Source organism: Elephantulus edwardii, unplaced genomic scaffold, assembly GCF_000299155.1.
Source record: "Elephantulus edwardii isolate Elephantulus edwardi_28Jun2011 unplaced genomic scaffold, EleEdw1.0 scaffold00062, whole genome shotgun sequence".
Classification (NCBI taxonomy): Eukaryota; Metazoa; Chordata; class Mammalia; order Macroscelidea; family Macroscelididae; genus Elephantulus; species Elephantulus edwardii.
Genome location: NW_006399812.1, coordinates 14,988,580 through 15,014,268, shown reverse-complemented (window position 1 = coordinate 15,014,268; position 25,689 = coordinate 14,988,580). Strand labels below are relative to the sequence as shown.

General features: G+C 42.3%; 1 protein-coding gene across 1 annotated transcript in view; it reads left to right on the top strand.

The window, feature by feature from the left end:
* The first annotated feature begins 21,532 nt into the window (after positions 1-21,532).
* RHPN2 (rhophilin, Rho GTPase binding protein 2) overlaps positions 21,533-25,689 on the top strand; it is a 73,441-nt gene continuing 69,284 nt past the window's right edge. The window contains exon 1 of the mRNA XM_006887873.1: positions 21,533-21,601. Within this exon, the coding sequence (XP_006887935.1) occupies positions 21,533-21,601 (69 nt within the window). The remainder of the gene's footprint in view (positions 21,602-25,689) is intronic.

Genomic DNA, 25,689 nt, shown 5'->3' with positions numbered 1-25,689 from the left:
CCGTTTTGCCTTTGGGTTTGCCTGGGGAACCAAGGAGCTCACCAGGAAGTGTCCTTAATGATTTACCAAAAATAATTTCGCTTATCTCTTTTCAGTTGAAAGATGGGGTCCTAGTGACTGTGACTCAGCGCTGTAGGTCATGAGTCATACCTCAGCCACGTGGCCTGGTGACAAGAAATCTGGCAAGCTTTTGAAATCTTCAATTACATATGTGTCCCAGGCCTGGTCTTTCGCCCTCTTCTGCTGTCCCACCTGCCACTAATTTTGATAATTATGATCTGGGGATGGTTTTCTTTGTTTCTCCCCTCACCCCATAAAAGACTGTCATGGCTGTGAATGAGTGAAATTCCTCAGCATCATGCTGATAGTTTCCTTCACTCTGGAATAATTACCTCTGTTTGCCTTTGTCCTGTTTAAAACTTAATAAAAGGTTCTCTGCAGAATACATTTAAATCTGGGGTGGTTTTTTTTTTTTTTCAGTAACAGTGGTTGCCTCTAAACGAAGGAAACGAGAAGACTACATGATTGTACTGTTTGAAATTTGTTTTCACATATAGAGTCATTATTTCCAAAACATTTTAATGCCAATGGCTTCATTTTAATTTTAAAGGTGTTTTTATTTATTTCTTGTGCTCCAAGGACCCCTATTCAGTGGTTAAAGTGCTCAGTGGTTCAAAGCCACCAGTTACTCCAGGGGGTAAAGATGCTTCACAAAGATTTGTTGTTGTTAAGTACCGGTCAAGTCAATCATGACTAATTGCAGCCCTGTGAATGACAAATCTGAACCCTGCCCTATCCTGTGCCATCCTCTTCATCTCTGACACACTTGTCCCCATTGTTGTAGCCATGTGTCAATCCATTTGGCTAAGGGTCTTCCTCTCTTTCACTTATCTTCCATCTTTCCAAGCATGGTGGCCATCAGTACCCTTCTCCAACACCACAGCTCAAAGGCATCAATTCTCTCCTGTCATCCTCATTCATTGTACAGCTTTCAAATTCATAACAAGTAATTGAAGTCAATCAGGTGTACTTCAATCTTATACAGCCAAAGAAACCACGCTGAAGGAATTCTACCCTGTCCTGAATGATCCCTGAGTCAACTGGGTCAATGATAGTGAATTTTGTTTGGCTTGGAATCCTGCCTCCAGATATTTAATATACTAAATTCAAGCCTCGAGTTGCAATGCTGAAGGATTCAATGGGCAAAACATTGAAGTATGCAGGAAACTTGAAGAATCAGGAATTGACGGAATACCATTTTACATATTTCAACTACGCAGTCTTGAACATGGTAACTAACCTATGTCAAGAAATTTGGAATATAGCTATTTAGTCAACTGATTGGATAAGATCCATATTTGTTCCCATTCCAAAAAAAAGGGGGGGGGGGAGATTCAACTGACTGTGGGAAACAAGTATACAGTTAATATCCTGTGCAAGTAAAATCTTGCTGAAGATTATTCAAAAATAGCTGGAACCGTACACTACCAAGGAACTGCCAAAAATCCAAGCTGGATTTTAGAAAAGGCACAACAGATATCATTGCCGATGTCAGATGAATCTTTATTATTATTATTAATTTCAATGAAAATTTAGAGACTTTTTATTTCCATTAATTCATTGTTGCACTTTCCTCCCTGTCCTCCCCCCTCAGTACCCTCTTCTCTTTGAAAAGTGAAAGAAAAATTCTTTCATTGTGTTTTACAATCCCTCCCCCCAGGTCCACCCCACTATGCAGCCTTCATTCTGGACTCCTGTCATTACAATAATACCTAATCACATATCCCTTTTAAACAGTTTTCTCCCTCATCTGTTTCAATGCGGTAAACATTATTTATCCCATCTTTCTCACTCTCCCCCTAACCCTGACGTCAGTCTTGTTTTACAACAATGGCACTATGCAATATTTGTCCTTTTGTGACTGAGATACTTCACTCCGTAAAATGTCCTCCAGCGTCACCCATTTTAAATAATAGTGCATGAGTTCCTTGTTTTTCAATGCAGCATAGTATTCCATTGTGTGACTATATCACAGCTTCTCTATCCAATCGGTTGTTGATGGGCACTTCAGTTGTTTCCAACTCCTTACTATTGTGAACAAAGCCATGATAAACATGGTTGTGCATATATCTGCTTGGGAGGCAGTTATGGTCTCTTTGAGGTATATTCCCAGTAGTGGAATTGCTGGGTCAAATGGTATCTCTATTTGCAACTTTTTGAGAAAGCACCACACCACCTTCCAAAGTGGTTGCACCATTTTACTCTTCCACCAACAGTGAATAAGTGTTCCAGTTTCTCCACAACCTCGCCAGCATTTGTTGCTTGATTAGATGGATCTTAGCTGAAAGTAGAGAATACCAGAAAGATGTTTACCTGTGTTTTATTGACTATGCAAAGACATTTGACAGTGGATAATAGCAAATTATGATTAACATTGAGAAGAATGGGAATCTCATTTAGTTGTACTTGTGAGAAATCGCTACAGTTGTCCCAACAGAACAAATGAACACAGTATTGTTTAAAATCAGAATTGGATCTTTTCTCCATATCTTTTAAAGCATCTAGGCTGTTTGAAGAAGAATAGGCCCTCAGGTTTGGAGGACGACTCTTCAAGAACCAGTGTTATGGAAAAGACACAATCTTGCTTGCAAAAGGTGAAAAAGACTTGAAGTATTTACTGAAAAATATCATAGCCTTTGGTATGTATTACATCTCAAAATCAAGAAAACAAAATCTTGACATCATGATAGACAATGTCATGACTGATGGAGACAGGATTGAAATTGTCAATGATTTAGTTTTATTTGGATCTGGATACAACACCCAGGGTAAAAATAGTCATTAAAATAAAAAGATAGAAAATCACTTTACATTGGAAAAACATGTTGTCCAAGACGTCCCCAAATGACAAAGAGCAGAAATGCTAATCTAAAGTCTAAGATGTGCTTGATGCAAGCCATGGGTATTTTCAATTGCTTCCGATGCATCTGAAAATTGGACAGTGAATAAGGAAGACCAAAAAAGAATCAATGTCCTTGAATTGTGGTGTTGAGAAATCATTAATATCTCATGGACTGCCAAAAGAACAAACAAGTGTGTACTGAAGGAAGGGTAACCAAGGTGCAAGGATGGTGAAACTTTGGGCATGTTGTCAGGAGGGGCTAGTCCTTGGAAAAAGACAACACACTGGTCAAGGTGGAGGATTAAAGAAAGAGAGGAAGATCTTGAATAAGGAGTATTGATACAGTGACCATACAATGGTATTGACCATGATGGAAATCATTACGATGGTACAAGGTAAGATAAGGTTCAGTTGTTCACATGGTGTCTGAGCCACAGTTGCGCTCATGTTGTTGTTATGTACCTTTGAGTTGGAACTGACCTCCAGTAGGTTTCAAAAGCAGTAAATCACACTGAAGGAGACTGTCCATCTCTCTACCATTGGAGAAGTTTGTGGATTCAAACCTGGAGCCCTTGAGTTGACAGCACAATTTCTTACTACTATGTCACCCACCTAACAATAAGAACAACTGTTGTTGTTGTTGTTGTTGTTGTTATGTGCCATCGAGTCGCTTGCGACTCATAGTGACCCTATGTACAACAGCCCTAAACTCCGCTCTGTCCTGTGCCAATCGCACTGTCTCTGACACTCCCATCCCAATTATCCCAGTCACCGAATCAATCCACCTCATAGAGGGCCTTCCTCTCCTGCGCTGTCCCTCCACCCTCCCAAGCATGATATCCTTCTCCAGGGACTGTTCCCTCCTCACAACATGTCCAAAGTATGTTAGACGGAGCCTCAGAATCTTTGCCTCCAAGGAGCCACCCGGTTTAACCCTTTCCAGGACAAATCTGTTTGTTTTCCTAGCAGTCCATGGTATTCTCAATACTCTTCTCCAGCACCACAGCTCAAAGGCATCAATTCTCCTTCTATCCTCCCTGGTCATTGTCCAACTCTCTGATGCATAACAATTGATTGCGAAGATCATAGCCTGTATCAGACGCACCTTAGTCTCCAGAGAGACACCATTGCTCTTCAGTACTTTGGAGAGGTCCCTAACAGCAGACTTTCCCATGGAAATGCGCCTTTTAATTTCCTGGCTGCTGGTGCCAAGACTGTTGACTATGGAGCCAAGCAAACTAAAGCTGTGTACAATCTCAATCTCTTCACCATCCATCCTGATGCTAAGGAAGGGAATCTTTTTCCAAGTCTTCTAGGCCTGAACAACCTCCAGGGTCATCACTGGAACATCAAAAGTATTATGAACATAAATGTAGGTGTTGAAAGTAATGAAGATTGCAAGTGAACCCACAGATCTAGACAAATCATGAAAATTTTTTTTTCACGTGAATATATGTGCTTTATTAGTTATGATATAAGCTTGTCTACGAGGAACAAATACAAAATTAACAACAGTTTAAACAAGATAGGAATCTCTTACTGATGTTATGTGGTGTCGAGTCGAAAATCTTTTATATCTAAACAACCCACTTATTTTATTAAAGTTTACTGGTTCTAAAGGCTTCAGAAAAACACAAGAATTTATTATGTATCACTCCACCTAGCTGTACTCCTGACAACCACCTCAAGGAACAGCTCTCAGCTGGTGTCTTCCAGGGGGTCTTCAGGAGAACACTGTATGTCTTCATCAGTGATCCTGGTCTTTTACCAGCTAGTAGCAAAACATATTTTATAGAAAGCAATTGCAACTTATGCATCGTATGTGTTTTCTTAGTCAGATATAGAATGATGACTCTTGGTATCTTATCAGGAAACTAGGGTTAAGAAGATGGGCTGAGTCACCTAGGGGACAGACTGATTTCTTTCTCCTGGTGTGCAGGTCATTCATTGCTGGCAGCATAGTGGCCACTGAGGACATGAAACTTTCTAACTATGTACTTGATAATCAAAGTCACTCATTACTTGATTTTTAATTGAAATATAACATGTATGTAGAAAAGTGTGCAACTCACATATTTATTCAAGATATAATGTTCAAAATATTCTCACTAAATGAACTCACTTATGAACCAGCATGTAGATTAGGAAGCAGATAATTTTCTGAGCCTCAGAAACAGTAGCTCCAGGATGGACTAATTTTGCCCATTTTGTACAGTAAATAATGTGGAATCAAACAGTATTTTGCATATGGTTTCTTGGATTCAGCAATATTTTTGAGAGATTCACGTATGAGGTTGCAAGCCTTAGCAAGTGTTTATTTCGATTGCATACAGTTCTCCATTATATTTGTATGTTAGCCAAAAGTTTGGCAGTTTGACTCCAGCATCCAGTCAGGGGAGAAAGTGGAGGCAATCTGCTTGAATTAAAACCTAAAGAGTCTGAACCCCAGCCTGCTAGCAATCATGAATCAGAATCCACTACTGTGGTGGGCTTTATAATCTTATCCATGTTACAACCTATGGACACTCTATGGAAGTTTTACTTCAATGGGACTGGTGGTGATCTTTGTTTTTTTGTTTGTTTTTTTAAAATGTGATACATGTTAATCCACTGGGTTTTAAAAAATAATATTCAGCAAGATTGTTTTGCTTATTGTATCAAAAATACTGTTGACACATTCTGCTTCTGTTGGACCACTTTTTTGTTAGTAAAAAAAAGAGCATAGATATGGAACTCTTCTAGCCAATTTGCTTTGTCTTCTCAAACTGTTCTTTGAAATCTTATGCTGAGCTCTCTTACTTCCTCATTTCTTCCTTTAACTGTAGCTTCTCTATGTTGTAGAGCAAGTTTCAGAGTCTCTTCGGACTTCTATTTTGGTTTTTTCTGGTTTTCTTTGAATTTTTTATTTCTCATGAACTAAAAATGCACATTTTGAGCAATTTACGTTTCTAGTCAGATCTCAAAGGCTCGAACACCTTGCACTTTGCTCCCCTTTCCTTTTTTCAAAATTGGTTTCCATACAAAGTATGTACACATTGTATTTCACATTATTCTTCATTCACATTATGTTTCATATGATCATTCATGTGCATTATATTTTATTAAATTAATCACCATTGGACCTTGCCCGTCTTTACTCTTTCACCCAGATCCTTCCCATTTCCTTCCTCCCCTACCCCAAACTATGCCCCTACTTATCCTCACCCCTCTGCTCCCACCCCTTACCCCCTTGAGCTTCCATACATGTCTTACTAGTTATTCTTTTAGTCTTTTATTTATTTATTTATTTATTTATTTATTTAATGTGTGTACCGTCAAATTGGATCTGACTGGTACAGGAGGCGATTGTTCCTCCTTCTTCAGCAGAGCATCTGGTGGACTTGAACCTTGCACCTCTGGGATTGCAGTGCAGTTTCCTGCCACTAGGCCACCAGAGCTCGCCTATTTTTTTTATAAGAATGGTCTTATGCAGTATTTGCCTTGTGAGACTGAGTTAGTTCACTCAGCATAATGCTCCCAGTCTCTCCCAAGTTACATAGTATTTTTTTGACTTGTTGCTCCTGAGTGTTGCATAGTATTCCATTATTTGAATGTATATTCAATACATTGTGGTTGGACATTTGGGCTGCTTCTGTGTTCTCTGTCTTTTTTAATAATCTTTGCTTTCTTCACATATGATGTCCTTAAGGTCATCCTACAACTTGTCTGGTCTTTAGTTATCAGTGCTTAGTGCTTCAGATCTATTCTTGCGAAGATTTCTAAGTTCAGGTGGGATAAATGTAAATTTGTATTTGAGTTCTTGTGCATTTGTATTCTTGTCATTGCTGTTAAGTGTCGTCAAGTTGAGTACAACTCATAGTGACCCCATGAACAATGTATCTGAACTTTGTACTGTCCTGAGCCATACTCATCATCTTTGACACAGTTGAGTACATTGACCAGACACTGTAGCAGTCCATCTCATTGAAGGTCTTCCTCTCTTTTGCTTACCTTCCAACTTTCCAAAACAATGATGACCCTTTCTAAAGAATACCTTCTCCTGACAACATGTACAAAATATGTCAGATGAAGCTAGGCCATCTTCACCTCTGTGCACTGGTTGCCCTTTCTCCAGGACATATTATTTGTTCTTTTGACAGTCCATGGGACATTCAGCACTCTTCTCCAGTATCACAAGTAGAATGCATTTATTCTTCTGCCATCTTTACCAATTGTCTAATCCTCAGATGCATAGGAGATGATTGGGAAGACTGTAGCTTGAATCAGGCATACCCTAGTCTTTAAATTGACAACATTGCCATTCAGGACTTTGGTGAAATCCCTGACAGCAGATTTCCCCCCAATGTTATATTTCTCCTGATGTCCTGACTGCTGGTACCAAGAGTGTTGACTGTGAAACCAAGCAAGATGATATAGTTGACAACTTCAGTCTGTTCTCCAACTTTCATGATGTTGCCAATTTTTCCAATGGTGAGTATTTTTGTTTTCTTGAGGTTGAAATGTAATCTAGGCCTGTGCTACTCCCACAGTTATTTGGGGGAAAAAATGGCTGTCTGGCTTGACCATGTGGGACACCTTAATTCAGGCAAGAGGGAGGTCTTAGGCACCTCGATGGAGGTGAGAAGCCACTTTCAGAAGGGAACAACAGGCTTCTTCCTTTCTCATTCAGGTATGTTGGGGGGGGACTGCTATCTGGCTTGACAGTGTGGGAACCCTTAACTCAGGCAATAGGAAGGTCCTGGGCACCTCGACAGAGATGAGAAACCATTTTCAGAATGGCACAGGCTTCCTAGATACTTCACAAAACATTGCTGTGGATCAATATGGACATTTGAGAACCATGGGGGCAGAGAGTGTGATGGGGTGCAGTGAGCCTCAGTCAGGTACAGTGAACCTCAGCAGACAACAGAGAGCAGTGAGTAAGGCACAATGGGGAACAGTGAGGCACAGTGGGACCCACCTGCCAGGAGCAAGCAGGACAGTGAGAATTTGAGTGAGGTACATGGGGGGGGGGTCATGACAGATTACTAGACAATTATGGGACCCCATCACCTTAAGCAGGAGAGACTGAGACAGCTAGAGCTCAACTGGGTCAGCAGACACAGTTCTCAAGGAAAAAAACCAAGGCTTCCTGGTTTTTCCATTCAGGTCCCCACACACACACCCATGAGCATCTGTGTGTGTGTCTCCCTCCCCCGTCTCTATATACGTCTGTGCCTATGTGCATCTGTGTGTGTGCCTGCCCAGCCTTCTGGAGCAGTGATGTCAGATCAAGACTCGGCTATCGCCTCAGGCACAAAAAACTCTGCCACAGCAATGGCCCAAAAGAATCAGGCTACCTCACTCCTCACACAAGCCCAAAGCAAGATATCATCCCCAAAAGGTGACACAGTAGCAATAGATTTCCTGAAGTCAGAAAGTCTGATGGAACTTTCTGACACAAAATTTAAAAGAACAACGATTGAATATTTTCAATGGGTGAAAAACAAACTTGAAGAATTTAAGAACACTGCAAGCAAAAACCAGGAGGAGCTTTAAAAAAAATTTAAAATGCAGGTAAAACAAACAAGACATTAGAGGCACTGGAAAAAAACAAGAAACCATGATCCAAAATATGAGGTCCAAGGTTTCAGATACTGTCAACATGATGGAGGGACACATGAACAGAGGTGAAGAGAAGGAACACAGAACCAGTGAAATAGAAGATAAAATTGTCAACACTGATCTGCTAGAACAAAAAGCAGAATCAAAAAAGAAGGAAAAAGAAGAAAATCCAAGAATAACGTGGGACACCATCAAGAGAAATAACATACACATCATCAAAATCCCAGAACAGGAAGAAGCAAGTAAAGGCACCAAAAAAGTTATGGAAGAATTACTAGAAGAAAGCTTCCAAGGCATAATAAGGAATGAGAGAAAATATATTCAAGAAGCTGAGTGAACATCATATAGAATAGATCCCAAAAGAAAAACACCAAGGCATATCATAATCAAATTTGTCAGAACCAAAAATAAGGAGAGAATTCTGAAAACAGCAAGGGAGAAACAAAGAGTAACCTATAAAAGCTGATAAGATTAAGTGCCAATTTCTCAGCAGAAATCATGCAAGCGAGAAGAAAGTGGAGGGACATATACTGAACACTCAAAGAACACAACTGTCAACTAAGAACACTGTACCCAGCAAAACTGTCCATCAAATATGAAGGAGAGATCAAAATATTCCCAGAAAACCAGAACTTTGTAAAAACAAGACCAGCATTGCAGGAAACACTAAGAGATGCCCTTCTTACAGAGGTGCCACAGAAAGCATGATGGATCAAAGTAACTAGCAACAACACCAAAAAAGATCTCAACAAAATTATAGTAATAAAACCTTGCCTCTCAATAATCACACTGAATGTGAATGGTTTAAACGCACCACTGAAGAGAAAAAGAGTAGTAGATTGGATAAAAACCCAAAATCCATCAATATGTTGTCTACAAGAGACACACCTGAAAAATCAAGATAAAGAAAGACTAAAAATAAAAGGGTGGGAAAAGATATACCAAACAAATGGTAACCAGAAAAAAGCAGGAGTAGCTATCTTAGTCTCTGATAAAATAAATTTCAACACAAAAACCATTACAAAGGACAAGGTAGGTCACTACATAATGCTTAAGGGGTCACTAGAACAAGAAGACATAACAATAATAAATATCTATGCACCAAATGAAAGACCTGCAAAATATATAAAACAAACATTTAAAAAACTGAAAAAGGAAATAACACTATTATAGTACTTGGAGACTTCAATACACCACTCTCAAGAAAAGATAGAACTACCAGAAAGAAACTCAACAAAGATATTAAAAAATTAAACTACACAATAAACCAAGTCGACCTCATAGATATTTATAGGATAATATACCCCCAAAAAGCACAGTATACCTTCTCCAATGTGCATGGAATGTTCTCACATGTTAGGTCACAAGGCAAGCATCAGTTAATTAAAAATCATAGAAATAATACAAAACATCTTCTCAGACCACAATGCTACAATATTAGAAATTAACAACAAGAGGGTAAAGGAGAAAAAAAAATCATACATTTGGAAGCTAAACAACATCTTGCTTGAACATGAATGGGTACTAGAATAAATAAAAAATGGGAGGCACATGGTTGGAATCCACCAGCTGCTCTGCTGAAGAAAGGGGGGCAATCTCCTATAAAAGTCAGATCCAATTTGGACATACATTAAAATTTTAAAAAAAAAAATGAACTTAAAAAGTTTCTTGAAACAAATGATAATGAAAACACCACTTACCAAAACCTCTGGGAAACAGCCAAAGCAGTAATCAGAGGTCAGTTTATAGCAATAAGCAAATACACCAGAAGGTAGGGAAAAAATTATCACTGATTCTCTAACCCAACATCTCCAACAAATTGAAAAAGAACAGCAAGAAAATCCAACACCCTCTTAAAAACCCTGAAATTATAAAAATTAAAGCAGAAATAAGTGAAATAGAAAACTGAAAAACAATTGAAACCATCAACAAAACTTGGTTTTTTGAAATGGTCAATAAAATCAACAAACCACTACAAAAACTAACAAAAGAAAAGAAGGAAAATACACAAATAATCCAAGTAAGAGATGAAACAAGCAACATCACACAGAACCAACTAAAATAAAAAGGCTAACATTGGAATATTATGGAAAAACTATACTCAAATATGTAAACATAGAGCAAATGGACAAATACTTAGAAATTTAGAACGTAACTAAACTGACACAAACCAAAATTGAACACCTGAACAGAAGAAATTGAAAAGGTAATAAAACAACTTCCAGCCAAAAAAAGCCCTGAGCCAGATGGTTTTACAAATAAATATTATCAAACATTCAGAGAAGCACTGTCATTAATTCTGCATAAAACACTTCAGAAAATAGAAAAAGATGGAATTCTTCCAGACTCATTCTATGAAGCAAACATATCATTGATACCAAAACTAAGTAAAGAAACCACCAAAATAGAAAACTATAATCCATCAACAAATGAATGGATTCTGGTATAGTCATACAGTGGAATACTATGCTGCATTGAAAAACGAAGTACTTATAAAATATTATACAAAATGGATGAACCTGGAGGACATTATGCTGAATGAAATACCTCAGTCACAAAAGGATATATATTGCATAGGACCACTGATGTAAAACGGGACTGACATTGGGGTTGAGGGGAGACTGAGAAAGAGGGACTAAGTAATGTATACTGCATTGAAACATATGAGGGAGAGAACTGTTTAAAGCGATATATGATTAGGTATTATTATCATTACAGGAGTCCACAATGAAAGCTACATAATGGAGTGGACTTGAGAGGAGGGACTGTATAACAAAAATAATTTTTCTTTTCCTTTTCAAAGAGGAGAGTGAACTGGGGGAGAAAGGTGGGCAGGGAGAAAAATGCAGCTATGAATGAATGGAAATCCAAAGTCTCTGTAAACTTTTATTAAAATTAATAATAAAAAAAATAGAAAACTATAGGCCAATATCTCTCATGAACATAGATGCAAAAATCCTGAATAAAATCCTGGCCAATAGAAGAAAACATAAAAAAAAATAATTCACCATGACCAAGTGGGATTCATAACAGGTATGCAAGGATGGTTCAACATAAGAAAAAGAATCAATGTAATTCATCATATTATCAAAGCAAAGAACAAGAACCACATGGTGCTATCAGTTGATCCTGGAAAGAGCTTTGAGAAAATCCAATACACTTTCCTGATTAAAACACTCAACAAAATAGTATTAGAGGGGAATTTCTTCAACATAGTAAAAAGTATATGCACAAACCCGAGAGTCAACATTGTTCTAAGTGGAGAAAGATTAAAGGCATTCCCTTTGAGAACAGGAACAAGGCAAGGAGGCCCACTATCACTTCTCTTAGTCAATATTGTATTGGAAGTCTTAGAGATAGCAATAAGACAAGCGAAGGAAATAAGAGGTATCCAAATTGGCAATGTGGAGGTAAAATTATCTCTATATGCAGATGATATGGCAGCATACTTAGAAAACTCTAAAGACTAAGCAAGAAAATAACTGTATATAATTGACAAGTTCAACAAGTGGCAGGATACAAGATCAACATACAAAAATCATTGGATTTCTCTACAGTGACAAAGAAAATGCAGAGCTGGAGCTAAGAAAAACAATACCCTTCACAATAGCTACTCACAAGATTAAATACTTAGGAGTAAAACTAATCAGAAGCACAAAGAATCTATTAGAAGAAAATTACAAAACATTACAACAAGAAATGAAGAGACTTGGAGAAATGGAAGAATATACCTTGCTCATAGATAGGAAGACTCAATATTGTGAAAATGACAATGCTACCAAAGGCAATTTACACGATCAATTAAATCCCAATACAAATATCAATTCCATTCTTTGATGAGATGGAAAAGGCAATCTCCAATTCCATCTGGAATGGAAAGAGGCCCCGAATAAGCAAAGCACTCCTTAAAAAGAGAAACAATGTAGGAGGCATCTCACTCCCTGATTTCAAATCCTGATACACTGCTGTGGTGGTCAAGACAGTGTGGTACTGGTACAATGACAGACACATAAATCAATGGAATAGAATTGAGAATCCAGAAATCAGCCTATCTATCTATGGTCAACTGATTTTTTACAAGGAGATGAAGCCCGTTACGTGGGGAAATGACAGACTTTTTAACAAATGGTTCTGCCAAAATTGGAAAACTGTCTGCAGAAAACTCAAGCAAGATCCACACTTCACTCCATATAAAAAAACCAACTCAAAATGGATCATGGACCTAGAACTAAAACCAAGGACTACAAACTTCGTTAGAGAAAAGCTTGAAAGAACTATAGAAGCCCTAATCCACAACATAGACAGTCTTGCAAGCATCCTGAAAAACCTACAACCAGGAGAAGATAAAATAGATGAATAGGATTTTCTAAGAACAAAATACCTTTGCAGATCCAAAAACAACTTCCTCCAACAGGGTAAAAAGGGAAGACAGAGACTGGGAAAAACATATTTGGTAATGACATATCTGTTAAGGGACTTATATCTAGAATTTATAAAATACTCGAGCACCACAAGATAAATGTAAACAATTGAAAAATGAACACAGGATACTTCACCAAAGAAGACATTCAGATGGCAAATAAACACATGAAGAAATATTCAAAATCCCTAGCTCTAAGAGAGATGCACATCAAAACAACTATGAGATATCAGGTCACCCGAGTAAGAATAACAAAATTTAACAGAACAGCAAACAACAAGTGCTGGCGAGGTTGTGGAACACTTATTCACTGTCACTGTTAGTGGGAGTGTAAAATGGCCCAACTTCTATGGAAGGCAGTACGGCGATTGTCCAAAAAGTTGAAAATAGAAATACCATTTGACCTAGCCATTCCACTTCTGGGAATATACCCTAAAGAAACCATAACTGCCACCCAAGCAGAGATATGCACACCTTTGTTTATTGCGGCTTTGTTTACAATAGCAAAGTGTTGGAAACAACCCAAGTACCTATCAACAAATGAATGGATAGAGACGCTGTGGTGTATTCACAAAATGGAATACTATGTTTCATTGAAAAAAGAAGAAACTCATGAAATATTATACAAAATGGGTGACCCTGGAGGACATTATACTAAGTGAAATATCTCAGTCACAAAAGGACAAATACTGTATAGTGCCACTGTTGTAAAGCAGGACTGATATCGGAGTTGGGAAGAAACTACGAGGGGATAAATAATATATACTGCATTGAAACACATGTGGGAGAGTACTGTTTAAGAGGAATATATGATTAGGTATTATTGTCATGACAAGAGTCCAGAATGAAAACTGTACAGTGAAGTGGACTGGAGCTGAGGGGATTGTATAACAATGAAAGAATTTTTTTTATTTGTCAAAAAGAGAAAAGTGAACTGAGGGGGAGGGGTGGGCAGGGAGGAAAGTGTGCAACAACGAATGAATGGAAATCCCAAAAAATAAAATAAAAAAGGAGCTCTGGTGGCCTAGTGGCAAGAAGCTGCACTGCAATCCCAGAGATATGCGGTTTGAATCCACCAGATGCTCTGCTGGAGAAGGAGGGGCAATCTCTTCCTGTACCAGTCAGATCTGATTTGACAGTACACACACACAAAATAATAAAATAAAGCTTAAAAAAAGTAATCTACATTGAAGCTTGCAGTCCTTGATATTCTGCAGTAAGTGCTTCAAGTCCTTCTCAATTTTGGCAAGTAAAACTGTGTCATCTGTATAATATAATTTAAGCTTATGTAGGAGTAATTAATTGGTGATTTAATTATAGCAATGACCTTGTTCTGATTAGTGCTATTGAACTTCTTCTCCACTTGCCACTGTGACTTCAGCAATGGGCTCTAGTGTCTCTGAGATGATGAAGATGGCACAAGATAGGGCAGTTTTCAGGCTGGATGTTCATAGGGTTGTTATGAGTCATACTTGACTTGATGGCACCTAACAATAACAACAGCAACAACAACAACAATAGATTTTATTTTTCTCTTTCATGGCAGATTCATGTGTGTAGCTGCCACTGGTGGTTTTTTTTCTTTTCCTTTTATTATTTTATTATTTTTGTGTGAGTGTACCGTCAAATCAGATCTGACTGGTACAGGAGGAGATTGTCCCTCCTTCCCTGGCAGAGCATCTGGTGGATTTGAACCGTGAGCCTCTGGGATTGTAGTTGCAGCTCCTTGCCACTAGGCCACCAGAGCTCCCCTCACTGGTAGTTTTTAAAAAAGGTATTTGTTATCATTAGACCATTTGTCATACAAAATACAATGACGTGTTTTTTGCATCATGCATCATTTCATTTCTCCTATAGGCTGAAGAGTATTCCATTGTATGTATGTACCACGTTTTGTTTATGCATTCTTCTCTGTTGTTGTTATCATGTGCCAACAAGTCACTTGCAACCATAGCGACCCTACGTACAAGAGGCCAAAATGCCATTCTATCCTGTGCCAACCTCGCTGTATCAAACACTCATTCCCACCTCTCCACTTACAGAATCGATCCATCTCATTTGAGGGCCTTCTTCTCCTGTACTGTCCCTCCACTTTCCCAAATATGATGTCCCTCTCCAAGGACCAGTCAGTCCCTCCTTGCAACATGCCCAAAGTATGTCAGACAAAGCTTCAGAATCCTTGACTCCAAGGAGCATTCTGGCTTCACCCTCTCCAGGACAAACCTGGACACACTCTTCTCCAGCACCACAGCTCAAAGGCATAAATTATCTTTCTATCATCCCTAGTCACTGCCCCACTCTCTAATGCATAGCATGTAATTGTGAAGTCAATAGCCCGGATCAGGAGCACTTTAGTCTCCAGCCTGACGTCGTTGCTCTTCAGTACTCTTGAGAGGTCCCTCAAAACTGACTTTCCCAATGCAATTTGCCTCCTGGTTTCCTGGCTCCTGTTACCAAGAGTGTTGACTGTGGAACCAAGTAAACTAAAATTGTTAACTATCTCAATCTCTTCACCATCCATACTGATGCTGCCAATTGGCCCAGTGGTGAGAATCTTTGTTTTCTTGATATTGAGCTTCAATCCATATTGAAGACTGCAGTCCTTGACCTTCTTCAGCAGGCGCTTCAGGTCCTCCTCAGTTTCAGCAAGCAGGGTTGTGTCATCCACATAACGCAGGTTGTTGATGATTCTTCTACCAATCCTGATGCCACATTCCTCCTCATACAGCCCAGCATCTCAGATGACCTGTTCTGAGTACTGATTGAAAAGGTATGGAGACAAAATACATCCCTAACAGACCCCCTTCTTGATTTTGAACCATGCAGTGTCTCCTTGTTCTGTTCTGACGACTGCTTCTTGGTCCAAGTATAGGTTTCACAGTAGCATGGTCAAATGTTCTGGGATTCCCATTCTTCTCAGAGTCAGCCACAGCTTGTTATGATCCACACAGTCAAAAACCTTTGCATAGTCAATGAAGCACAGATAGACATTCTTCTGGTATTCTCTGCTTTCTGCCAAGATCCATCTAACATTAGCTATACTATCCCTCGTACCACGACCTCTTCTAAATCCAGCCTGCACTTCTGCCAGTTCTCTGTTACCATAGTTCCAAACGTTCTTGGATAATTTTCAGCAGAATCTTGCTTGCATGTGATATTAATGATATTGTTTGATAATTTCCACACTCTGTTGGGTCACCTTTCTTTGGAATGGGAACAAATAACGGTCTTTTCCAGTCAGTTGGCCAGCTAACTGTCCTCTAGATTTCTTGGCGCAACTTAGTGAGCACATCCAGGACAGTGTCTGTTTGTTGAAATATGTCAATTGGTATGTTGTCAACTCCTGGAGCCTTGTTTTTGGCCAATTCCTTCAGAACAACTTGCACTTCCTCCTTCATCACCATAGGCTCTTGCTCATATGTTATTTCATGAAATTCCTCTGTGTCAGCAAATTCCTTCTGGTACAGTGACTCTGTGTACTCCTTCCATCTTCTCTTGATACTTCCTGGATCATTTAACATTCTACCCAAAGTATCCTTAAGTACTGCCACCCATGACTTGAATTTGTTTTTCAACTCCTTCAGCTTAAGAAATGCTGAGTGAGTTCAGCCCTTTTGATTATTTGACTCCAGCTCTCTGCACATTTCATTATAGTGTCTTGCTTTGTCGTCCCGAGCTGCCTTTTGTCATTTTCTGTTCTGCTCTTTGATTTCTTGGTTTCTTCCCTTAGCTTTGATTTCTCGGTGCTCTAATGCAATACTCAGAGTCTTATCTGACATCCAGCTTGATCTTTTCTTCTTCTTCAGCCTTTGTAATGATCTTTTGCATTCTTCATGGACGATTTTCTTGATATCCTCCCAGAGCTCGTTTGGTCTATGCTCATTGGTGCTCAAGGCCTCAAACCTGTTCCTGAGATGGTTTTGAAATTTGAGTGGGACAGGCTTAAGGTCAAACTTTGGTTCCCGTGGACTTGATTTAATTTTCCTCAACTTCAGCTTGAACTTACATATGAGTAGTTGGTGGTCTGTCCCACAATCAGCACCCGGCCTGGTTTTCACTGCTGATATTGAGCTTCTCCAGCGAGTCTTTCCACAAATGTAATCCATTTGATTGCTATGCACACCATCAGGTGAGATCCATGTGAATGAATTTTTCTTTCTTCTCTAGCCTCAATGTCAAGAAGACAAAGATTCTCACCTCTGGACCAATTGGCAGCATCAGGATGGATGGTGGCGAGATTGACATTGTTCACAGCTTTAGTCTGCTTGGCTCCACAATCAACATTCTTGGCACCAGCAGCCAGGAAATTAAAAGATATATTGCAATGGGAAAGTCTGCTGTTAGGGACCTCTCTAAAGTACTCAAGAGCACCGGTGTGTCTCTGGAGACTAAGATGTGTCTGGTACAGGCCATGGTCTTTGCAATCACTTGTTATGCGTCAGAGAGCTGGACAATGACCAGGGAGGATAGGAGGAGAATTGATGGTTTCGAGCTTTGGTGTTGGAGAAGAGTGCTAAGGATACCATGGACTGCTAAGAAAACAAACAGATTCATCCTGGAGAGGGTTAAACCAGGCTGCTCCTTGGAGGCAAGGATTCTGAGACTTTGTCTGACATACTTTGGTCATGTTATAAGGAGGGATTGGTCCTTGGAGGACATCATGCTTGGGAGGGTGGAGGGCAGGCGCAGGAGGGGAAGGCCCTCTGGGAGGTGGACTGATTCAGTGACTAGGGCAATTCGGATGAGTGTGTTGGAGACAATGAGATTGGCACAGGACAGAGCAGAGTTTACAGCTGTTGTACATAGGGTCGCTATGAGTCGCAAGCAACTTGACGGCACATAACAACAACAACTAGGTGAGTATTTAAATGGTTTCCACCTTTTGGTTAATCACTATTCCAAGTCTTTTGGGTATATAGCTAGGAGGAGGATTGATGAGTCATGTGACAGTTCTATTTTTAGGTTTATTGAGAACCTGCCACCCTGCTTTCTATGCAGACTTTTACGTTCCCATTATTAGCAAAGAATATGATCACTATATACATGGACCCTGCAAGCTGAAATATCAACTGTTATTGTTGTTACGTACTATCACGTTTAAACCTACTCATAGCTAACCCTCAGTGGTTTTTCAGAGGCAGTATATAGGACTTCCCATTTCCTCTCACAGAGCAGTTGGTGGGTTCGAACCAACTGGTTTGGTGTGGCAGGACATCTTTTTAACACTAGACCACCAGAGTATAAGGATTATAAATTCTCTGCAATGTTTATAATTTTAAAATTTTATTGTTTTAAAAATATTAGATGGTCTGGTTTTTTTTATGTTTTTATTTTTTTTTTAGATGGTCTGTTTTTATGTGCTATCGAGTCACCTGCGACTCATAACGATTCTATGTACAACATTTCTGAAACCTGCCCTGTCCTGAGCCAGTCTCATTGACTCCAACACACATACTCCCATTGCCCCAGTTACAAAATCAATCCATCTCATCCAGCGTCTTCCTCTCCTGTGCTGTTTCTCCACCATTCCAAGCATGTCTTTCTCCAAGGACTGATCCCTCCTGGCAGTGTGCCCAATGTATGTTAGATGAAACATCAAAATCCTAGCTTCCAGGGAAAAATTTGGTTTCACCCTCTCAAAGACAGACACCCTAGTGAGAGCAAAATGGTTTCTCACTCACTTTTGGTTTGATGGCTAATGAGACTGAGAATTTTTTCATGTGTTTGGTGGCCATTTGGATGTCTTCTTTGGGGAAATACCTACTCACGTCCTTTGCCCATTTAATGATTTTTGTTGTTAACATGCCAAAGTCTTTCCTATCTATGTTTTGGTTAATAGATTCTTGTCAGATATGTGGTTTTCAAAGATATTTCCCCAGTTGATGGCTTGTCTTTTCATCCTTTTGGTAGTGTGCTGATGAAGTTCACAGTTATTTATTTATTTAGTTATTCTTTTATTAGATAATGAACTTTAAATTAAACATTAGATAATCCACTGTTAAAGCGACACCTGACAGTGTTGACTCTGCTTGTCATTTCATTCATATCTCATCTTAGGGCAAAGTATCACTAGTTTTCTATTTATGACACAATAGTTTAATTTTAAAATAAAATTGGTTTAAATAACATTCATTTAAAGGAAAATATCTTAATAACAAAGTCACATCTATCTATCTATCTATCTATCTATCTATCTATCTATCTATCCATCCATCCATCTACCTACCTACCTATTGTTGTGTACCATCGGAACCAACCCATTGCTGACCCTCCAGCGAGTTTTCAGAGGCAATTCATCTCATGGGAGGAGACTGCTCATCCTTCTCCCGCAGAGCACCTGGTGGATTAAAACTCGAACTTTTGGAATTGCAGCAAAGAATGATAGATCCGGAGTTAACAAGGCTGAGATGATACTCAGCTTAGCTGCTTCTAAGTGTGCCCTTGACCACGTAACTTCTCTGGACCTCCTTTCTCATTTGCCAATGGAAATTATTTGTTAATTATATCTAGAATTTCTATCTATATCTAACCCTTCCTGTTAGCAGAAACGAGTCATGGTGGCATAATCCCTAGAGAACTGAACTGCTAACAGTCTCTCTAATGACTCAAATCAACCAGATCAAGGAATGGTGAGTTAGTTTGTATCTGTAATAATTACAATCACCAAAAAATTTTTCATTAATAGAGCAAGATTGATGCTTTTGTATTACGGTGCTAGAGAAGAGTGTTGAACATACTGTGGACTGCCAGGAGAACAAACAGGTCTGTTCTGGAGAGGATAGAACCAGGTTGCTCTTTGGAAGCAAAGATTTTGAAGCTCCCTTTCACAAACTTTGGGCACGTGACCAGGACGGACCAGTCCTTGGAGAAGGACATCATGCGTGTAAGGGTGGAGGGACAGCTCAGGAGAGGAAGAGCCTAGACGAGATGGATTGACTCAGTGACTGGAGAAAGGGGATTAGGCCTGTCGGAGACAATGAGATTGGCTTGGCTAGGGCAAGGTTCAGAGCTAATGTCGCTTTGAGTCGCAGGTGACTCTATGGTACATAAAAACAACGAGGAGGATAGATGTTTGTTAAAATTAGAACTAGTTTCTGATCCTTAGAGTGAAGTGAATTTTGTATCTGCCAAAGAAATTTCCAGCAGTTAAGTCTCTGCAGGTTCTTAGAATTAGTAAAAACCCACAACCTTTCTGAAGAATGTTTTTCTTGTGTCTCTGGGTTCCACGGAAAAGCTTGTGTCTGCAGTGAACAGGTGGATTTTTGACAATTTCTTGGTGTTTAGTCCTTGATTGTTGGCACTATGTCCTAAATTTCAAACAACGCCTTATGTAGTCCCCTTCTTTTAAAGAAAAATGCTTGTTTTGTTTTAAATTGTGTTTTGTTCTATCTATGACCTGAACTTAAAGGTGCATAAGTTTCCCTTTGTGGGGATGGGGGGGTGGGAGATTGGTAGGAGGTGGTCGCAGGGGTGAGGCCGTACGGGTTGGGGTTCTGGCGCTGCTTTTTGTTACGCATGCGCTGAGGAAATCTTCAGCTAAGGATAAGGTGTTGGGGAAGAAAGGAAGGAGGTTCCCAGTGTCTGCAGGAGTGCCTTTTGCGCCTATGCAAAGTGCGTTCCTATTCTTCAGCTATGCGCTGTAACACGCATTTTAGTCCAAATCGCATTGACCACTCGAAGGATGTGTGGTTGGGCGCACTTGGCAGTTGAGAAAACGAAGGTTTGGAGAGGTGGGCACCTGACACGTGAAATGGTAACCCAGCAAACTTCCTAGGCGTCCTCGACTCGTCCTCTGCCTCTTCCTGGTCCGGCCCAGGGTCCAACACTGTCCTCATGTGCTGGCGGTGGCGTGCAGCTGGTTGCTGTCCCCACAAGGTCCGCAACTCTTCCGGGAGGGAGGGGCCCAGATCCCACCTGCGTCCTTGCAGGGGCTCGGAGCCTTCAGGCGAGGGGTGGGACTCGCGCTTTGTGTTCTCACGCCGTTCGCTGTGCCATCCGGGAGAAGGTTTACTAGGTAGGTGGAGGCAGCAAGCTCAACCTGATTGAGACCCCGAGGCTCGGAGTTGGCGAGCGACACGCCAGGGGCCCCCAGCTCTCACGCTTGAGAAACCCTGACCTGCGGCGTTGGTTTCGCCCTGACCAATCCCACAGGCAGAGACGGACGAGGATTGTGGTCACAGCGGGGCGGGGATCTGGGACCCCGGACGGTGCTGAGGGGGCGTGGCGTGGCCTTAGAGCCGGGAAGAACTTGGGACTGTGCGGCTTTGGCCTGAGGCTGCTGTGGAAGGGGCGTGGTGGGGTGATGCCCGGTACAGGGGCGGGGCCACGGCAGGGGTGGAGCTTGGGTCTCTGAAGGTTGGGCCTGAGGATGCATGGAGGGGCGGGGCCGGGCCGAGTAGGGATCGGGGCGTGGCCACTGGCCCAGAGCTGCGAAGAGGGCAGGGCTGATTGAATCGGGGGCGTGGCCAGGGGTGGCCGGGATTCTGGGGGCTAGGCCAGGGGCGGTACGGGAGAGGGCGTGGCCGGGGCGGGGGCGGACCCGGGAGCCCTCTGAGGACGCGGCGGCTGCGGATCGTCAGTTCTCTCTGCGCTCCCGCGCCGCCAGCATGACCGATACACTGCTGCCCACAGCCCCCCAGCCCCTGGAGAAGGAACGCGATGGCTATTTTCGGAAGGTTGGTCACTTAGGGCAGGCTCGCGAGTCTTCGAGCTCTGGACCTCCTTCCTGCGAAGATGAGGAGAGCGCTGCGGGGGCGCGCGGCGGTGGGCCCGGCCGGGAAGGGGGAGGGGGACGCCCTGGCCTGGTGCGGAAGGGTCAGGATTGAGGGACGGGACGGGAAGGGTTGCTCTGCGCGGCCGCGGACAGGTGGGGCGCACGGAGCGCGCGCCCAGGTGCAGTCCTAGGCAGAGTGTGCGCGGGGTCGCGTGCGCAGGTGCTGGCGAGGAGTCGCCGCGGCTCGGGCAGGGCGGTGCGCGGGGTCTGCGCGGCTCATGGAGGGCGGTGCGCGGGGTCTGCGCGGCTCATGGAGGGCGGCGCGCGGGGCTCTCCGCGGCTCATGGAGGGCGGTGCGCGGGGGTCTCCTAGTCTCATGGTGGCACAGGGAGGGCGCGCTTCCTAGCTGCACTCGAGCTCTCAGCCTGGCGGGATACTGGGCGCGTGGGTAGAGAAAGAAAGACCCCAGGCGGGTCAGCGTTCTCATTTTCCCTCCTTAACGTTTCCAGTTTCTGCATCGGGAGTGGGATGGGGAGAGGGGCTGGTGGGAGGGGATCCTTGGGCGTACCCCGCTCCTGGTCGTCCGGGAGGGCTGGAGCACCGCGGACGTGGAGCCTCAGTCTTAATTAAAGCGGATTTAACTGGTTGCCGGAGAGACGGGACGGGCGGCGAATGCAGGCTCTGTGGGCGCTTGGCAGTTCCAGGTGACTCTGGGTGAACATTGCAGCATCTTCTGCCCTGGAAACGACGCTGTAGGCACCCATTCTCTAAGAAGTGACTCTAGCCCGCGGGGCGAGGGGACTGGAATGGCAGCAAGACGGCGGGGCTTGGCTTATCGGATACTTTCTCCAGCCAGAGGCATAGTGAGGGTAGCGAGCGTCTAGCGACAGTCTATAAATTTGGATGTCCCCTCCCCTCAACGAGGCCTAGGGAGGAGGCTCGCCTGCCACCCCTACAGATTTGTTTCGGGGCAAGTGGCAGATAACCTCGTCTGTCCCTGCCTCCACACTTCTGTGGCGAGCTGGGAGGCCAGGGTGACACCTTCTATGCCTTCTTCCTTGCGGGTTCCTGGCGAGTCTAAATATAGCGTTGGCACTTGGCCGAGAGTACCTGGGTGGGTTGAGGGATTGTTTTTATTATAGCCGATATGACCAAAGGTAGAGTGTAATTATGAATAGGGAAGTGAAACTGTTTCCCACAGAGCAATCAATTCTTAATTGTTCACAGCTAACAAACGGCTCAGGTGGCAAATGGTTTTGGCATCTTCTCCACCCTGGTGACTTGCCTTTGAGTTTTTATTCACTGTCCAGGAGCGATGGCCACAGGGAGCGGTGGGAGCTATGGACAGGAAAAGAATCTGGAAACAGGTGGGACCTAGGAAGGGAAATTGTTTTGGTCAATCTACATTCAGTATTAAAAAAAAAAAGGTAGTTTGAAGGTATATTTAAGTTCAAAGATACATCATCATGGAATTACAGGATTATAACTTCTAATTATGTGTGGGGTTTGGGACAGAGGATCACAGGCCATGGAATTGCAGAGGGCTGGCCTGGGAATTCTGAGAGCTGGGTTTTAGGGCCCCAGAGTCTGGACTGTCACGCCCACAAAATTGCTGTGTGGCATCCATCAAGTTGCTGCCACTTTCTGGGGCTTCAGTAGTTCTCTGGATTCTGTGTGCCCTGAAGCAGGTGGAAGCCAGAGCATACCTGCAGCTGGGAGAGAAGAAGCAGAGGGAGAGGGGTAGAGGGAATGCAGAGCATTTGTGAAGGGGATGGGAGCCTTCCACAGGTATAAGGCCCAGCTGAGCATGGGAAGGATACCAAGTGATCTGGGAAAGGGTTTGTTTTCCTTTTGTTGAACCATCCTTGCATACCTGTTATGAATCCCACTTGGTCATGGTGAATTATTTCTTTGATGTGTGGTTGTATTCTGTGGGCCAGTATTTTATTCAGGATTTTTGCATCTTTGTTCATGAGAGGTATTAGCCTATGGTTTTCTATGGTATCAAGGATATGTTTGCTTCATGGAATGAGTCTGGGAGAATTCCATCTTTTCTGTTTTCTGAAATAATTTACGTAGAATTGGTGACAGTGGGAAAGGGTTTGTGAATATTCTGTTTCTCTGGCGATGGATGAGAGAGTTACATGTACAAAAGGTGAATCACTGCTCGGCTTTCTCTTCTTGCCATCAAATCGTCACCGACTCATAGCTGACCTCCCAGTGGGTTTTCAGAGGCTGTAAATTGGCCCAGAGAAGATTGCACCTCTTCTGAAGAGCCGCTGGTGCATTCCAACTGCCAGAGGTACCTCCTCTGAGTTAGCAGTGCAGTTCCCCATGGGTGGGGCCACCAGAGCATCCACTTTGAAAACGAGATTTGTAATGATTATTATTTGTGTTAAAGGTCAGGTCAATCCAAAGAATGTTGGAGGAGAGTTTGAATCTTTCCAGAGCTTTTTTGACATGAAGCAAGTTATAAGGGGATAGATATTATACAAGGAGCCCTCTAACTTGTTGAGCTACTAACCATAAGGTTGGCAGTTCAAATCCACTAGATACTTCTCAGGAGAAAGATGGACAGTCTCCTTTCTAAAGATTTACAGCCTCAGAAACCCGATGAAGGGTTGCTAGGAGTCAAAACTGAGTGGTAGAGAGTGAGATGTTACATAGGCTCCTTTAGGGGCTAACACACTTGACTGCTTACTGCAAGATTGGAAGTTCAAGTCCTTGAGACACCTCAGGAGAAGGCTGGAGATCTTTGGAAAAAGCCATTGAAAATGCCCTACAGAACATATTTCTACTCGGATACCCATGCGGTTGAGGTCATAGCCGTGGCTCCATGACTCCAATTTAATGGCAATTGGTTAAAGGGTCAAGAAGGGGCAGAAGAGTGCCTGAAGCAGAAGGAATGGCCTGGGCAATGGCATAGGACCATGAGTCTTGTGCTTCTCTTTGAAACAGCTGATGGATTCAAACCATCTGCCTTTGGGTTGGCAGTACAACTCCTCACCCACTAGGCCACCAGAGCTCCCTCGAACCATGAGTCTTGTGAGAGAACTCTCTGTGTATGGAGGTCACTAATCTTCTAAGGAACTTGGAAACATGGGGATCCATCGCAGTGTTTCAAACAAGATCAGACATTTAGATCCTGTCCCAGGAAGATTAATTGGTGACTGGCCAGTGAATGGGGGATGGGGAAGAGGCCACTATGGCCCCAGACAAGAGGGGGTTAGGGGGCTTGTGTCCACTGTAATCTCCATCTTCTCCTTTCTTTGTACTCTGATATCACTACTGACTGCTTTATGACCCCTTATATAAAGTACTGTGTAAACACAGGCTCTGCCATCTGCCCTTCTGAAGATGTGGGAAGTGATAAGGGTCTAGGAAAGGTAGTGTCAACAAGGATGAAGAGAACTAAAGCGGTAGATGTGTAGGGAAGGTGTTGCAACAGGGAGCCAAGATGACTAGTAGGTGTCTGGATGGAGAAGAGATGGTCATGTGGTCATTGAGATGGAGGGTGCCAGAGGGTGTGGGGGTAGGGTATATGAGACCCAAATGAGGTGGGTGGTCCCAGTGGTGAGTGGGCTCCACAGACCATTTATTCATGAGAATAACCTAACTGGAGAGAGATGCAGCTTTTGGGGGGAACCGGTGAGTGGAGAGGCAATTAAGATAGTGAATGAAAAGCAGACCAAGGAGAGGACCTTGGAGACTAATACTTCCATTTTCGTAGCTGGAGATGGAGCTCTCCTGACAAAGCACATTATGTGCTGTGCTTCTAACTGAAAGGTCAGTAGTTCAAATCCACTATCTGCTTTCGAGAGAGGAAGATGGGCAGTCTCCATCTGTAAAGATTTACAGCTTTGGGAACCTAATAGAGAACGGTCACTACGAGTTAGCATTGACTTGATTGCAGTGGATTAAAGAGAAGGGGCAAGTAGAGGAGAATTATTATAGTAATGAGGTGCAGTGAGGAAGTCACAAGAGCATTCATTGAGCAAGAGTGGATTTAGTCCTTTATGAATTGTTAGTTAGGGAGCTCTGGTAGCCTGA